At 36.1% G+C, this 17,078-nt stretch overlaps 2 protein-coding genes and 1 pseudogene across 2 annotated transcripts; 1 reads left to right on the forward strand and 2 right to left on the reverse strand.

Annotated features, from left to right (window-relative positions):
- Window positions 1-606: 606 nt before the first annotated feature.
- On the reverse strand, window positions 607-4,577 carry LOC137711666 (cell division cycle protein 48 homolog). The gene is made up of 9 exons (XM_068450922.1): window positions 4,519-4,577; window positions 3,762-3,927; window positions 3,439-3,667; window positions 2,550-3,316; window positions 2,239-2,460; window positions 2,034-2,105; window positions 1,672-1,953; window positions 1,183-1,542; window positions 607-903 (listed from the first exon to the last, which is right to left on the reverse strand). The coding sequence occupies exons 1-9, from the start codon at window positions 4,575-4,577 to the stop codon at window positions 607-609; spliced, it is 2,454 nt and encodes an 817-aa protein (XP_068307023.1).
- Window positions 4,578-6,029: 1,452 nt separating this feature from the next.
- LOC137709779 (arginine-specific demethylase JMJ20-like) lies at window positions 6,030-8,864 on the forward strand (annotated as a pseudogene).
- A 1,931-nt stretch (window positions 8,865-10,795) lies between these two features.
- LOC137711155 (protein neprosin-like) lies at window positions 10,796-15,409 on the reverse strand. Its single transcript, XM_068450363.1, has 7 exons — window positions 14,751-15,409; window positions 14,305-14,391; window positions 13,841-14,053; window positions 13,467-13,631; window positions 13,286-13,339; window positions 13,012-13,158; window positions 10,796-11,882 (listed from the first exon to the last, which is right to left on the reverse strand). Exons 1-7 carry the CDS (start codon window positions 15,222-15,224, stop codon window positions 11,505-11,507), a joined length of 1,518 nt encoding a protein of 505 aa, XP_068306464.1. The 5' UTR covers window positions 15,225-15,409; the 3' UTR covers window positions 10,796-11,504.
- Between the last annotated feature and the right edge of the window lie 1,669 nt (window positions 15,410-17,078).

Here is a 17,078-nt window from a genome sequence, read left to right on the forward strand (position 1 = left end):
ATATGATTTGTGACTTTCAATTTGTTGGGAGGGAGAAAGGGTACATCTGAAAATTTAAGACCCAAAAGAGACGTTGTCTTTGTTAATGTGAGAGTTTAGTTTTCTTTGGTAGAAGGTCACTAAAGTAGGGTTTATTTGGAACTACCTTTAAAATAGTTAAAAACGTTTTTTTGTAAAAATATTTTTGAAATTAAATTTTAATAAAAAATCCAAATGAATTTTAAAAAACCCTTGAAAGTGCACCCTACAAGAAACACATAACTGGTGCTTCTTACAGAAAACACATAACTGGTGCTTCTTACAGAAAACACTTATTTTTAAAACCCATTTTTTTTATAAAAAAAAACCACTTTCAATCATTTTAAAATCACTATCAAATGAGGCTATAATTGTTATTTATCAGACAAAGATTGCAGAACAATAACCAATTCGGTAGTCTAATTTACTTTCATCCAAATATTTATACAATAAACAAAATATGACCTCAAAGTTAATATTTATTACATTAATATGACAATTCTTCCTCATCAAAGTATAACCTCAAAGCTGAATATTTACCTAGGCTGCTAAAGTATCTAAAAGCTAAAAAAGAATTGGTTGTAATTCTCAATCGTAGAGATCATCTTCCTCTCCAGCAACTGTGGCTGAAGAAAATGGGGTTGGAGCTGCTTCTCCTCCATTGTTCTCTGTCTGTGGAAATCGAAATTCAGATCCAAACCCACGAGATTGTTGCAAAGTCTGAGCAAACACCTGGTACTTCTTGATGTCTGCATCACTCACACTTCTTCGGGCATGTTTCATCGATTCCTCAAAGTGCACTGGCTTGATCTCGGGTCCCTCATCAGTTTCATCTTCCTCCATGGCTTCGGAGTTCTCGTTCTTTCTTCTTTGCCTCTCAATATCCTATAAATGTTTGAAAAGAGGAAAAGATTAGCATAATTTTCACGAGTGTTGTGATTTTCATGTGATTTATAATAAAAATTCAGAATCAACTTCAACCATCATCTATGGATCATGTTTATGCTGCGATTAGATTTCTTGTGTGTCAAGGAATGTTAAGGAAATTTTGTATTAGAAAACGAAAAAAATCTGTAAGGAGCATAAATTTTCTTCTGCAATTAGGCTTCTTGCTTGTGCTGCAAATAATTGCTCAATTAACTCAAGTGGGAGAAAACCTCTTACCTTCTCAATGTCTTCTCTGATGGCATATTTGCAGGCACGTTGACATATCTCGGTGATATCTGCACCACTAAAACCGCGCGTATAACGGGCAAGAGCTGCTAGGTCAATATCCTTAGAGATGGGTGACTTGCGCAGACATGCTTTAAAAATCTGAAGGCGCGAAGCCTCATCTGGGAGCGGGATGTAGATAAGTTGGTCAAGACGTCCAGGCCTGAGCAATGCCGGGTCAATAATGTCTGGCCTGTTTGTCGCCCCAATGACAAAGACGGTTTTCTTTGCATTCATTCCATCCATTTCGGTTAGAAGTTGGTTCAAGACTCTGTCTCCGGCACCACCAGCATCCCCCACAGAATTGCCACGCTGATAGAGGAGGGGGTTTGTGAGTTAGTTCAAAGTGAAAAATAGTTAACCTCAAAAGAAACAAGTAAATGAACCCGCAAACAGAATTTAGAATGTGATTGAAGGGAACAAAAATATAATCGTAAGTACCTGAGTTGCAATTGAGTCCAGCTCATCAAAGAAAAGAACACAAGGAGCGGATTGGCGAGCCTTGTCAAATATCTCGCGCACATTTGCCTCACTTTCTCCGAACCACATTGTTAGCAGCTCAGGTCCTTTGATACTGATGAAGTTGGCCTGACATTCATTGGCAATTGCCTTGGCGAGAAGGGTTTTCCCACAGCCAGGTGGTCCATAAAAGAGAACGCCTTTTGAAGGTGACATCCCAAATTTCTCAAACATCTCTGGATGCTCCACGGGGAGTTTAATAGTCTGCCAGAGGTAAAGTAATTAGTATAAATTTGGTCCAAAAATATTACGTATTGAAGAGGAAGATGAATCGAATCACAAACCTCTTGAAGTTCTCTTTTGACGTTCTCCAACCCGCCAATGGCATCCCACGAAACATTAGGTACGTCCACAACCTGTAAACCAAGAAAACAAGTTATCATTCTCAAGTCCAAAGATATTCTAACTCTCTGAGTAGCAACTTCTAAAAAACAAGTAAAGCTTGCTACCCCAAAACTTCAAAAAAAAAATAAATAAATAAAAACTTACAGTTTCACGCAAGGCAGAAGGATTTGTAGAGGACAGTGCGGTCTGGAAGTTTTCATTCGTCACAGCCATCGAATTCAACACCTCAGCATCAATCGTATCGTCTTCCAAGTCAATAACATCCATTTTTTCACGGATGCACTGGAGCGCAGCCTCTGTGGAGAGAGCGGCAAGATCTGCACCAACAAAACCATGGGTATCTTTTGCAACTCGTTCGAGATCAACCTGTAATAGTAGCAAAACACCAAGTAATTAACATAATTTATCGCAATGCAGGATAAACAATATGAAAATTTGAGGATAGAAGATCTTACATCATCTGCAAGTTTCATCCTCTTTGTATGGATTCGCAAAACTTCCAATCTTCCAACTTCATCCGGGACACCAATGTCAATCTCTCTATCGAATCTTCCAAATCTCCTTAGAGCAGGGTCGATGCTGTTTGGCCTATTCGTTGCTCCCATTACAATGACATGTGCACGGGACTTAAGGCCGTCCATTAAAGTCAGGAGCTGGGAAACTATACGCCTTCCCACTTCACCGTGGGTCTTTTCCCTCTTCGGAGCAATAGAATCTATCTCATCAATAAAAATGATTGAGGGTGCATTCTTTTCAGCTTCCTCAAACGCCTTCCTCAAGTTGCTTTCACTTTCACCTGCCATCTTGGACATTATTTCAGGTCCATTGATCGAAAAGAAGAACGCTCCAGTCTCATTTGCTACAGCCCTTGCAATCAATGTTTTCCCCGTCCCGGGTGGCCCATAGAGTAAAATCCCCTTCGGGGGTTTCACTCCAATCGATTTGAAGAGCTGTGGATGTCTAAGAGGCAGTTCTACTAACTCGCGTATCTGAGCCATTTGCTTTCTAACACCTCCAACATCATCATATCCTACATCCTCTAGTCTTTCCTCGTCCTCGCGTTTGACAGGCTCTCCCTCACAGAAAATCTCAGTATCCGGTGCAACAATGCAGTACTCATCAGGGTCTGTCTCAATGATCTTGAACTCAATGCTTCGCATCATGCCCTGAACCAGGAAAAGATCACCCTTCCTCACAGGGCGGTAAGCTTCCGCAAAGTATGCTGTCAACCAAGTAACAATGTTAAGAGACATGTCACAGAAGCACAAAGTGTAATTGCAAAAAAAATATTTATGTGTGACATAAACAGTCAAAAAGGAAATAATTTTCGAAGAGAATACTCACGCTTCAAATATGCATCGAATAAGCTTCCTGTCACGCCTTCAATTGTATCATCGATTGGAAGGATGTGAACCTTCTTTCCATACTTGACATCATGGCAGAGACGAACAGACACAATATCCCCGAGGCGAACCCTAAGATTAGCTCTCACAACTTTGTTCATTCTGATTTTCGGCTCCTCGCATTCGTTATCAGCCATAACAATGCAAATTGTGTCTCTCCTTTTCTTCCCCTGTACACCCAAAAAATGAAATAGTGAGATTTAATTTCTAACCATTAGACACTTAAAGTTCGAGGCATTAGAAACATAGAAGAGCGAAATATACCTTAATTAAAACAGTGTCTCCACGGAAAAACTGAAGCTTTTCCATTGCAGAAGGGTGCAAGGAAATCACAGAATTATCATCATTGACAGCTTCATCAACAACAAGGCGATTAGGAGACTTCTTTCGTTCCGAAATGGCGGTCGAAAAATCTTTCTTGTTACTTTTCCTGTATTTGCAAAAATAAATACTTTAGTTTCTCCTTTCTCGTAACGAAGCACTCATCAAAAACCAAAAAGGAAAATCACCAATGTGCATAAATTAAGAATCTAACGAATATCAAATTGTATCATTCAAAACCAAAATCCAGCAATACAAGACTTTCGGCAAAAGTTAAACATGAACTCCCCGGTAATTTTGCGCTACAAAATTGTTATGTGGCTCTCTCCCCCTACCATAACCAAGCAATACAAACACAGCAGTACACGAGCATTCTTTGGAAACAAAAATATGGTGCAAAAAAAAGAAAGGTTGAATCTATGGAGTTCAAGATTAGCTAGAGCGGATGTGCTCCCCATGTGCACTGAGTTTGAATTTAGTCGGGGAAGTTTAGATTAGTTTAAAGTAGAATACCGTTTACATTAAATCAACAAAAACAAAAAACACACGCATAGACACATATACACTGCCGTAAACCCTAAACCCTATTCAGTTTCATGAAGATTTTAGAAGTTAGGTTCTTTTCATGAAATTTTCACACGAAACAAACAGAGGCTAATACGAACTGCGAGAGCAATAACATATGGCTACGAATACGTACGGGTCCAAGGACGAAGACGGCTGAGATTGATCAGGAGCAGATGGACTAGGTGGCGCCATTGTTGCTGCTTCTTTGGTTTTGGTTTTGGTTTTTGGTGGTTTCTTTCGATCGTCAACGAAAGGCTTTTGCGAGTTTGGAAATCTGTAAAGTATGAGACGGTGAGAAAGGTGTTTCGTATTTATAAGGAGCTATAGAGAAAAGAGTGCACCTATTCCGATTAGGAGTAGGGGGTCTCTCCAGCAAAGGAGTAGGAGTTTTATTCCGGTTACTTGCGGAAAAAGATACTTCTCTGCCAACAGAAAATTTATGGATTATTTATTGTTTGATCCCTGTAATTTGGGCGAAGTTCCACTTGGGTCGTTATAGCTTCAGTTGTTGGGGTTTAAGTACTTGTAATCTACTATTAAAAAAAACTTAAATTGATAATTTTTTTGCTAAATTAAGGGTGGTGCTATTCTGCACACATCTTTTTATCTTTTATATACACCTGTTAATTTATGTCATTTAATCATTTTTAATTCATTCAATTCGACGGCTGAAAATTGAGAAATGCATGAAAAAGGTAAGGGCATGTTTGGTATCCTATTTGAAAATTTTAATCATTTCTCAGAACATTTCTTGAAAACAATTTTCTTTAAGACTCAAAAACTTGATTGGTTTGCGATTTAAAATTTTTAAATCTTACGACTTAAATTAGACAAAGAGATCTAAAAAGATGGGGTTGCATGAGAGGGAGAAATAGGAGAGAGGAGGAAAGAAAGTAAGAGATGATTGATGGAAAGAGAAAGAATAGAGAGGATCGGATGAGATAGAGAGGAAGAGGAGTGAGAAAAAGAACCAAGAGAATGAAGATAGCAGATTAGAGGAGAGACAAAAAAGGTAAAAAAAAATAGAGAGAAAGAGGAAAATAGAGAGATAGATTTGGAGTGAGAGGGGAAGAGTAACAGAAAAGAAAATAGTGAGTTTAAGTTTAAAAACTCTAAAAACTCACTTTTTATGTTTTTAGATAATAAGCTATATTTTTTAGTTAGTCTTGAGTTCAGTTTTTGAAAATAGTTCTATTAAACAAGTTTTTAAAGCCTAAAACTTGAAATTTATTTTTGAGTTTAAAAGGTTGGATTCAAGTAGAATATCAAACATGCCTTAAAATTTTGATTCTCGCCTTTGCACTATTGCTTCTATGAAATAAAAAGAAAACGAGAGAGTGATTTTTGCACTTTTGTATTTTTAGTCATTTGATTGAATACCTCAGCCAAAAATCAAGGGATAGAATTAAGCAGAGAAATGTAGAAAATCACAATTAGAGTGGAAATTTGGACCTCCTTTTATATAATTTTGTTCTGTTGGTATTCAAATTACCCTTGACCAAAAAAAAAAAAAAAGTCAAATACTTTTGACAAAATTTTATTGGGCCCAGCCATAAAATCACTTCGGCTCTCTCTGGCCTGGCCTCAAGTATTCTTCTGCAAATCAAAGAGGGCGCGCGGAGAAACAGAACGTATGAAATCCAAATTATTATTTGACCATAAAAAATGGAAATCCGGATTAACTCGATAGCATAAGTTACAAGAAGAAACATGGGTATTCAAATTGAGGGGCAAATAGGGAAGGTGAACGGGAAAAAATTGGGGTACAATGAGTTCGTGGAAGGGTACATGGAGAAAAACCAGCCTGTGATGCTCACAGGTCTCATGGACGATTGGAGGGCTTGCAGAGGCTGGGTCACCGACAATGGCTTGTCAAGTCTTCAAATTTTCGCCACCCATTTCGGAAATTCCAAAGTTCAGGTACTAAATTTCTTGAAGAAAGCTGATTTCAGTGAAATTCATGAATTATGAAGTGTGTTTAGAAGGAATTAATCATAATTAAGAGGATTGATTATGTGGTAACTAGATATTAGCTAACCCATCAGTTCTTTTTTGTTTTCTGTAGTTAAAGATTCAAGCTTTATACGTTTGGTGTAATATTGCAATGCTAATTAGTTTTAAGGTGATGTGTGATTGTCATGATTAAGAAGTATGTTAGAGGAATTAAACATAACTAAGAAGATTAGCATTTTGGTAATTAGATATTAGAACCCATAATCCCTTTTATTTTGCTTGGTTTTCTGTAGTTTGTAGTATAATTAATGGCTTAAAGGTTCAGGCTTTGTGTATTTGATTAATTTAAGGTGAGGGTATAGTTTGTCACTTAAAGGTTGCAGATTGTGGTACTAGAGAATTCACAGAACAGAAGAGAACGAAAAAATGACCGTTGCGGACTTTGTCGAGAAATGGCTCGGGGACTCCATTCAGGAGCATAGTGAGGCTTCAGGTCACGAAGCTATGAGCCAAATGTTGCTATATTTACTCAGAAAAATAATGAAATAAGTTGCTCGGATTATCGTTTTGTTTACATGGGAGCAAAAGGTTACAGAATATTAGTGATACGTTCATTCTCTTTCTCTCGCTCTCTAGTCTTAGATATGATCAGACTCAAACTTTTTGAGATTAGCTGTCCCTTTCTTTGGTTTATGCAGGTACTTAGACTCCCCTTCATGCTGATGTTTTCAGGTCATACAGCTGGTCAGCGAATGTGTGTGGCAAAAAGCGGTGGATTTTGATCTCGCCTTTCAAAGTCATCTTGTGCTTGGCAGGCAAGTTTACATTTACCTGCAATAATCAGTTAGATCTATGTCGGGATATTTTGATACTGTATTGCTTTGATGAAAGAAGCGTGTATTTCTCTGCTTATCCAACTCTTACTCTCTCTTTCTGTAGCTAAAAGCTGTGTATATAATATCTCTGGTGATGTTAGCGAAACTAATGTTCCTGGTTTTTCAAAGGTAAATCATCAATCTATATCTTCAAGTTTTCTCTTGTCTAGTTGTATTTTTTGCTGCTTTTCGTGTGTTGAGATTGTGTATTCTTCTATTGAGCAGGCAATCCGGTTGGAGCGCCTTCAAGAACCAAACGAGATTATCTTTGTACCGAGCAGATGGTATCATCAAGTCCATAATTTGGTATTTCTTCAAGTTTGTTTTGTGCTTGTTGTTCCATTCTATCATAAAATTTATCATCTTATTCATGTTCGTAATGCTTTCAGGAAGATAGAATTTCCATTAACCACAATTGGTTCAATGCCAAGTATATCGTGTTAAATTGGCGATGCCAGTGTTCTATGGCACTAATTTATATCTATTTAATTATAGTGGGATTTGCTTTTGAGGGAGTACTAATTTATATCTATTTAATTATAGCCTAAAGCTTGTTTAAACTTCCCCAGTGGCTATTCCGAAGCACATGGGCATAATCAACTTAGCTTCCGGAAGAGAGGGGTGGAATTCGGGATTTTAGAAAAAGAAAAGGAAAAATCATAATCTACTAGCTAATTGTTTCTTTTTAATGCAGGATGAACTTCAGTGATTTCTTAATCTTCCTTGCACGGTTCTTCTCGGCCAACTTGATCCAACTTCGTTATCTTGCTAGAAAGAATGGAAATCACACTCGGAATTCATCCCCAATAGCTTAGAATTTCACCTTTAACCTTGCAACTGTTCAAAAAGTTGCATCTAATATAAAATATATTGAAGATCTGACAGGAAGTCATGGATTTCGTTTGGATTTCCGGGAAGCCTTAACTGATCCTGAGTTCTTTAAACTTAATACTGATTTGGGAAGTATATATGGGATGGTACACATGCAACCGGACTGGAATTGTGATACTAAGAAAGGAAAACTAATGAAAAAGGCTTGAAAACTTTGAGTTTTAATCAAAATGACAAAAATGTGTTGTAAGTGAATAGAACTCTCCCTTCTAAGAAAGCTTGGTTAGATGATATGAGGGACATGGACATTGTAGGAACTTGTAGGTCTCAAGTCTGTACTGCCAAGGGTCTTGTTAAATTTATAGAGCATGCTGTTGCGGAATTCATGGATGTTTAAACTGCAGAAGATGTTTCGCCCTCTAAATTGTATAATGAAAAGAGTTTCATGAGAATTGTTATCCAGCTACAAGATGTCCATGGTGAACTACTGGTTCTGTGCATCTTGACCCTTTTTTGTGGTGCTTCAACGCCAAGATACAAATCTGCCTGCAGCGCTGCTTATTCGGCTTATGAGGGTTTGTTAAACTTCCGGCACAATTGCCCTTTTCCTTTATGAAGGTTTGATTTTCGGTTGTGGGATCCGAATGGCAAGAATGGTCATGCCAACTCGAAGTCTGAACAACTCTACCGAGTCGCTGAATCCACTGGTATCATTCTATGAATCTTCATCTTAACTAAACGATCACTTTCTTTTCCTCCGTGCACCGCTGTATATATGTTCTTTTTGGATGAAGTTCAAATGATGATTAAGCAGTTCAGCTTGCTTTACTTTGTTACTTGCATTGTACTTTAATGATGTTTAAATTTGGTAAATAGGAAGTGGTGAATCTTATTAACGCATTTCATGATTCATCTGCCCCAGAAAGTAAAAGCTAAAAAGAAATGTCTCCTTCTCCTCCTGCTTTATTTGCTTTCACGTTAAGCGGTCTTCTGGTGCTTTTACTTTTACATATACATACATACATACATAGATATATATATATATATATATATATATATATATTGTAGGCCAAACATTGATTTTGTTATCTGTAGTTTGTCAAAATTCCACTTTGGTCCTTATAAAGTTATGTAGTTTACTAATGGTTGTAATTTGATAATAGCTTAAACCCGTCAGGTTTTTTTAACAAAATTATCATGTGTATGAGTGTGTGAGGGTAAATGTGTGAAAAAAACATAGAATTAGTACACCATGCCTCGAATTTTGTCTAAACTAAAGGTAGAAGATGAAAAAACAAGAATAAAAATCATTCGTAAACTACAAAAATTGTAGGATTAGAAGGGATAGTTTTTTTGTCATCAGTGATTTATCATCTACCCTCAACTTACCTAATTAAAAAGTTGTCTATTTTTTCATTCAATGTGCCTTGAATTTTATGAATTATTGCATGTAAGCTAACATTCTCTATCAAACACGGCGTATAAGACTTAAATCGCGACAATTGAAACTCCTGAGATCGAACTAGAACTTTGCCCAAACCACATGGACCAAAGTATGCTTTCCCCCATAAAATCATTGTCACATCCTTGTTCCTAAGCTTCAGCACAAAAAGATGGTGATGTGATGAAAGAATTGGTTGAGAAGTATGGAGTTAGGTAGGTAGGTAGGTAGTTTCCATCTACAAAACAAACCTAGCTTCTCTGCCCTCCCATTTCCCCTACACTCTCATCCTCTCTTATTTGTGCGGTCACGTTAACATTTTATATTACTATTGTTTTTTGTCTTATTATCTATATAAAAATCAATATAAAATGTTGATATATTTTAACTGTGATCACACAAAATAGAAAAAAGGAAATAAGAATTTATGGGAAATGGAAGGATAGAAAAGCCGGGTCCCTACAAAACTGAACACCCTGTCCTCAGGTAGGTGGTACACTCTCTGGTCATTTCAACCCATAAAAAAAAGACCACTAGCCGGGAGAGTTTAAATCTTCTGCACTCAAAAGTTTTTGTGATCTCTTTGTGATCTATTTCATTTGCTGACATATGATTATATATTTAAATTTCACTTAACAATTTTAATTCTTCAACTTATCTTTTCAACAAAATAAATAAATAAAACATGTCTCGCTCAAGTAGATAAATGATAGAAAGGTCGCACCGAATTTTGGACACCGAAAATTTGAACTCTGGCTTGGGAATGCAAACTTCTGCTTTTTATATATTTATTGGGGTTGACAACTACATGTTAATGTCACCAATTTCTTTCAACAATTTATTTATTTATTATTATTGTTGTTGTTGTGTGGAAACTGAGATTCTTGTGATTACATGCAGATGTAGAAGGCTTAGGATATAATATTATAATGGTAGAAAAGAGGTTCCAAGTAGTTAAGTGGTTACGTGTGCTGGATTTGTTTACACTTTACTTCCTTGTCTGCTTCCTTGTTGCTGCCCACATGCTTTGGCCTTAGAACAAGGATTTGCTTTACCTATAAAATACATAAAAAAATCATGCATTATATTTGCTTGGGAAGAAGAAAGTTTTGTACTTTTAAAAGCAGTGTGGATTTTGCAAGAGAAATAATTTTTGCACATGCTTTTTTTTTTATTTTTTAATTTGAGACTGAAATGATTATCAAACTGTCTTTAAATTTTTCAGCTTTGCTTTTCTTATATTCGGTGGTGTATTCTCCTGTCATGTGGAAAGAATTCGAAGAAAGAAATAGAAAGACGCTATGGATCCATACAATACTATCAATATATTTTTTATATATATAGAAACATTGTAAAATACCACAAACCCTGTTGTTGATAAACTCTTGAGTGCAAACGGCCAAACTACACACAAAGCTCCCCATGCTCTTTGTATGTTGGTCTCACTCATTCTTTTGTGTCTGGTGTCCTATACAAACGTCCAGACACAAGAAACTCTCCCTATAATGACTTAGAGGCTAGATCCCTCGCAATATTGTCAACACTTTCTTTTTTTTATATATAGAAACACTACAAAATACAACAAATCATGTTGTTGATAAATTCTTAAGTGCGGACGGCCAAACTACACACATAAAGCACCCCATGCCCCTTGTATTTTGGTCTCACTATACTTTTGTGTCTGGTGCCCTATATGGACGTCTAGACACTAGAAACTCTCCCAATTATGACCTAGATCCCATGCAATACTATCAACACATTTTTTTTTTTTTTTTATAGAAACACCTGTAAAAATACAACAAAGAACAAACTCTGTTGTTGATAAATTCTCAAGTGTGGATAGTCAAACTGCACACCCAAACTACCCTTGGTCTTACTCATCCTTTTGTGTTTGGTGCCCTATACGGACGTCCGGACACAAGAAACTCTCCCTATATGGTCTATAGAGAAAAAAATAATCAAATACCTAAACACAAGAAATAAGAAAAATAAACAAAAATTACTATGCTGTTATTATATTCATGGACACCTCACATTTCTTCCAGGACCTCCATAGTAAAAGTAAGTTCCCCACACATTATTTATTCCCTGTCTTATATCATAACAATTAGGGTGATCAGCCTGGAGGTGGAGATTTGCTAGTGGGAGCAAATTGTTATCCCAATCCACAACCTGCAAGTTTCTGAAATAAGATGCTTTTCCAAACCCTGCTTCTGCAAATTGTCCACTCCCCATTTGTGTCGATGTGTGGTACCCTCTAGATCTGCTGTTTACAATTTCACCCCCAAATTGCACCATGCTTGCATGGCTCCTCAGGTGACTGAACAGGAATGCTGGCCAGTATCCAACCAGTAGGCCATTTCCAAATTCTAGCCACCAATGTCCATGCTTTGGATCCTGCCAAAAATACATGATTTCATGTTGATTAACTCTGTTTTAAACAAAAAATAGTTGCGATCAATTTAGCTTCTTTTGTCTTGCAATGTTTTCCTTGACTACATAATGATGAGTTTTTGGGCTTATATGACTGCACCAATATACTTTTTTTCTTGTCTTTTGATTCTCTTTTAATTTATCTAATTTAAATTTTGAAAAATTATAGAAGAGTGCATAAAGAGAAAATAAAAGCAAAAAGAAAACGACATGCAGGATAAAACCATAATTTTGTGTGATAAAGCTTCAAAGCCAGTTGGAGGAGAGAGAATAAACATGTAAATAATACAAATGCCCTTTTAAATAAGGAGAGATTTTTCAATGTAACCGGTATACGAAATGGTACACCACATATCATTATACAAATTGTGAGATATGTGTGCTAAAAAGTTAATAACTTAAAAAATAAAATTTCTCACCACTCCTATTAAAACACGTGATATACCACTTATGTTTACATCGCAACTAAAAATTTCTTCTAAATAAAGCAGCAAAGTTGACACGTGTGGGATGATCTTGGGGAAGTGAAGGAATCTCACTCTTTAAATATAAAAAAAACCTTGGGGCAGTGAAAGAATCTCACTCTTTAAATAGAAAAAATGAAAATTTATTTATTCATCGTACAGATCTTAAAATTTAAACTCATCATAAATAAAATGCTGAATATTATCATCACTTAAGAGTAAATTAAGAGTTACGAGTAAATATATCCTCAAATAAGAAAGAAATAGATCGATTGAAAGGTATGTTTGGCCAGGTTGTTTATACAAGTGGACTAGATGAAAAAAAATTCGAAAAAGGTTTTTTTTTTATTTTAAAAAGAAAAATTGGCGAAAAAAACACTTCTTGTTTTGGCTACCTTAAACCTGAAGGTAACAAATCGAAATTTCATATAGGAAAAATTATACATAAGACTAAATTTATCTAAACTGCGAAAAGGGGATGGAACTTAAGCGAAAAAAAAAAAAAAAAAAAAAAAAAAAAACACCGCTTTAGCCAAATTAACTAGTAATATGTCCATATTTTTATCATCTATTGACTTGATTTTATTTTTGTTTTTTTTTGGATTTGAATATTGACTTGAAAAACTCACCTTCCAAACCATCAAGCCAATGTCAAATTGTCTGCTACCATAAGAGGACCTTGGGGAGATTGCTGCCCCAATTGCAATTTTATTATTTGTTTGGACAAATCCAGAGCAAAGCAAGTTGTAGCATCCAGTTGCTTGATATGCATCTGTCTGAAATTATATATTAAGCAACAAAATTAGCACTAATCATACTTTATTTCCTCATAATTTATGTCTGTATTCTTCTCTATGCAGAAGAAAAAAGAAGAATTTAATTAAAAATTTTAATAAAACTCACTGTCCAGTATGTAAAGAATCTTGGGTAATTATCTCCATACAACTCTGGGCTAACCTGGAAAAAAAAAAAAAGATAATATTAAATTTCGCAATTAATAAATATTTTATACAAGCGATATTAGGAGAAGGACTAGACGACGATTTCCGCTTAAATTTTTTAAGAATCCAAGAAAAAGACAAACCTGCCATCCAGCTTCAATGGTGTTGAGATCATGGCCAAAAGAACCAGAGATAACCCAAATCTGAGACAAGCTAAATTCATACTGATCAGTGACACGTGGCGTCCACACATTGATGCTGGCCTTTGCTCCATAGTACTGATCTCCATTTACAAACACAACCGCATGCTGTAAAAATCCAACCCAAAATAAAGTCAACATATTAGTAGTTGACCATTGAATTATTGGACACCATTTAATAGCTCCGAGCGAGATGACAGTAGGCTGCTTTTGATAGTACGATGGCATACGTAGTGTGCAGTTTTACTGTCTAATCTTTTATTGAGTCGTTATTAACAAACGAAAATAATTAAAAATTTAATAAAAAAAAAACTAACCTCATGGCCACCGCCTGAGGAGTCTCTCCTCACATGTCTTCTCGGCTTTCTGCCGAATCTTCTGACGGAGCTTGCTCGTAAAATGTCTTTCTCTCCGGTCCGCCGGATCGGTACTGTTCCTTGTGGACATGATTCACCTGAGTCTGTCCATAGCTGATAGCTCTCACCTACTATATCTGTGCTGTTATGGCTTTTGGGCCTGTCTGGTTCCTCCTGTAAAAGTAAAATCATTGTCCTAATTAGTCCCTTAATCATAAATTTACAAGTTAATTATCCCAAAATTGACAAAAATAGAAGGGGTGTGATATTCACACACTTCTTTTTATTTCTTACACACTCTTTTAATTTTTAGCATTGAATGAATTGAAAAATATCAAGAGACAAAAATTAACAAAAGATGTGTGTGAATAGCACATCTCAAATAAAATTATCCCAAAATTGAGAAGGGCTATTGTGGAAATTACCAATGGCTTCTTCCCCTTGAGCTCAGGATGATCAAAAGCTGGTTGGAGATGAGATGAAACACAATCTATCACATCACCATCTGGACTCTGCAAAAGAAATAAAACAAGAATCCACATCGTTAAATCTCAAAAACAATGAGAAACGTAAATGACTGTTTGGTCTAACGACATTTAGTTTGCAGTAAAAAATAAACAAGAAGCCAATCAAGAAATCTCAAAAACAAGAAAATGTTAATAACTATTTAGTCTAGCGGCGCATAATTTTCAAATCTTATGAATGACATTTTGTCCTTCTCTATTTGTTTATATTCAATAAAGAGTGCATAAGAGAGTGCATAAGGAAAAAAAGAGAAGTGCGAAAATCACTTCCCAGCTGAAAACTGCAGACAAGAAGAAAATGAAGATTTGCAAAGAAATCACTATCAAAGAAAAGGGAAATGCCATGCCTGAATAGTCTTGACAGCAGGCTTGTTGATTTTCTTTAAATATGATTGGACTTGGAACCCCGTCAACTTGTTGATCTCCGAGCTGGTCCGAAAAGTCCGATTGGCCGGGGAGGGGCGCGGTAGGCCGGAATCCGAGACAACTGGGTGGGACAATGCAGGAGTAAAGAGAGAAGAAGAAGCAACAAGAAGTAAGAGAACAAGAAGCATGGAGACGAATGAGAAGGAGGTGGAGGTGTGAGAATAAGTAGGAGGAGCCAGTTTAGAGGAATGTTTGGGTTTGATTAGTGGAGTAGGTTGTTGTTGCTGCTGTCTCTGTCTACTGTTTGGTACAAAAACGGAATCAGAAGTTTGTGTTTGGTTGCATTGGACTGGTTGTCTAGTTGTTGTTGTGTAGTGGGATATCACATTCCTCAGTTTTGTCCATGGAAGTTGTGGTGGATTAGGATTAAATCCTTCTTCTCCTACTCCCTTCATGTCCTTACAAAACAGAAGCAACCATCAAAGATGTGAGAGTCTGCCGCTGCCACTGCCAGCCAGCTAAGTTCGCTTGACTCACTGCCTCACCATTTCCAGCATATAAACAACTCCCTCTCTCTCCCCCTTTCTCTCTCTCTACAACTTCTGAGGAGAGAGATTCTTGCGTTTTTCTTGGTTTTTGGTGGTCCTGACACCTAAGAAAAATTTGCAAGCATGAGGATTTTAAAATAGGGGAAGATGGGTGGGGCTGTACTTCCCCAAGTTTTAACTATTAGGGCTTTGGTCAAAAATGTTTTAAATTCTTTTCACAAAGGGGGGCAAGAAAGATACGGGTGATTCAAGTTCAGGTTTATTTACAGAATGGTGAGATATGCGACTGCTTGAGAGCTAAGTCAAGTAGTATGGCTAGCAAGTGACGGCCTACGGGTTGTATGCTTTTCTTTTTGGCTAAAAGAACGTCGTTGCTTCGCAAATAAGCTTCTCAAAGCTCCGTTTCATAGTCGGAAGCACTTTTAAACTTCCGTTTTGAATATAAAAAAATGTCATGGATCCAAATGTTATTTTACGCGATTGTTATTACACCTAATTGCGCATTTTAGCATTTTGTACTTACTTTGCATGCGCATTTGAAGTATTTTAATTCTCGTCTCTCCTGCATTTACAAAAACATGGGTCTTGATTATTCCATGTCCTGATTTTTCATGTGTTTGTTTATTTCTTTAATTCATAACTTCATTCTAAATAAATAAACACGTCATGATATTACTAATTGTTAGAGGGACTGCACGAAAAGAATCTTTTTATTTTACAATTCTGAAAGCTCATTCCATGTTTGGCCCTTGCAGCATCTTTCCGGTCTCATTATTTCATTTCTTTTTATCTAACTATAATGTTCAATAAACAAAATGACCGATCATGGTGGTGTTGTCACCAGTTATCACTAGGAAGTGGAACAGTTGGAATGCACAAACAACCTTACATTCTTAAGTGTCTTATACACTGTTCTAAAAATTTCCGTCTAGCGCGACGCAAGGTGGCTGGCCATCATCTCGACTAGTTTTTAGGGGTTTGAAAATTAAGAAAGGGTGTCTAAAGCTACCTAGGGGCCTACCTTACCCTTCTAGACCCGCTTAGGTAGTGACTCTCATTTAGACAGAAAATAGATAACTTTCATTTTGCATTTTATTTTTTCAATAAATTGTAAGAGACTTGTTGAATATTTGAATGAACACTCATTATATATTTGTTCCCCATGTTTTCCACATGTTCTACTGCTCTATAATCTATATGTCATTCTAATTAAGTATAAGTAGAAATTTCTTAATATGCTGTATAATAAATTTAATTAAAATTAATAAAATCGCCTGGACCCCTGTTTGTCGCTTGATTAACACTTAGTGCTTTAATCTTATATATTGATCATTCAAATTGGACCATGAAAATTACAACAACAAAAAAAAAAGAAAAAGAGAAAGATAAGTTCCCACTTTACAATTGGATAACTTCTTTTGACTACAAAGACTTATTGGTAATCAAAAGATTCCTGAATTACTTATTAGTTATGACAGAAAAGAGAAGAAAAAAATATGGTATTGTAATTGGTATGATCAAGTGAAAATTTGAGGAAAAATTCTGCCGCATGTGATTCTTGTGCTCTCTCAGCGCTTAACTTGCTAAATTGGTGTGCCTTACTGTTTGTTTACTGGATGGTCAATGCTTTGAAATTCATCCAAAATTCAAAAAGTCAATGATATATATAGTTTCAAGTTTTTAACTAAACAGAAACTTAAAAAATTTAAACAGAAAATGATGACAAAGCTTATTAAAGTATTCTAATTCTAACTAACTAGC

Source organism: Pyrus communis, chromosome 12, assembly GCF_963583255.1.
Source record: "Pyrus communis chromosome 12, drPyrComm1.1, whole genome shotgun sequence".
Lineage (NCBI taxonomy): Eukaryota > Viridiplantae > Streptophyta > Magnoliopsida > Rosales > Rosaceae > Pyrus > Pyrus communis.

What these genes read in the sequence shown, in the direction of transcription:
- LOC137711666 (XM_068450922.1), bottom strand. Translation starts at nt 4,577, where the DNA reads ATGGCGCCACCTAGTCCATCTGCTCCTGATCAATCTCAGCCGTCTTCG. An exon ending in ATTCGATGCATATTTGAAGC is followed by an intron (nt 3,317 to 3,438) that starts GTGAGTATTCTC and finishes CTTGGTTGACAG; the next exon opens with CATACTTTGCGGAAGCTTAC. An exon ending in TCAAAAGAGAACTTCAAGAG is followed by an intron (nt 1,954 to 2,033) that starts GTTTGTGATTCG and finishes TACCTCTGGCAG; the next exon opens with ACTATTAAACTCCCCGTGGA.
- LOC137711155 (XM_068450363.1), bottom strand. Translation starts at nt 15,224, where the DNA reads ATGAAGGGAGTAGGAGAAGAAGGATTTAATCCTAATCCACCACAACTT. An exon ending in CCATTGAAGCTGGATGGCAG is followed by an intron (nt 13,340 to 13,466) that starts GTTTGTCTTTTT and finishes TTTTTTTTCCAG; the next exon opens with GTTAGCCCAGAGTTGTATGG. An exon ending in GATTCTTTACATACTGGACA is followed by an intron (nt 13,159 to 13,285) that starts GTGAGTTTTATT and finishes ATATAATTTCAG; the next exon opens with ACAGATGCATATCAAGCAAC.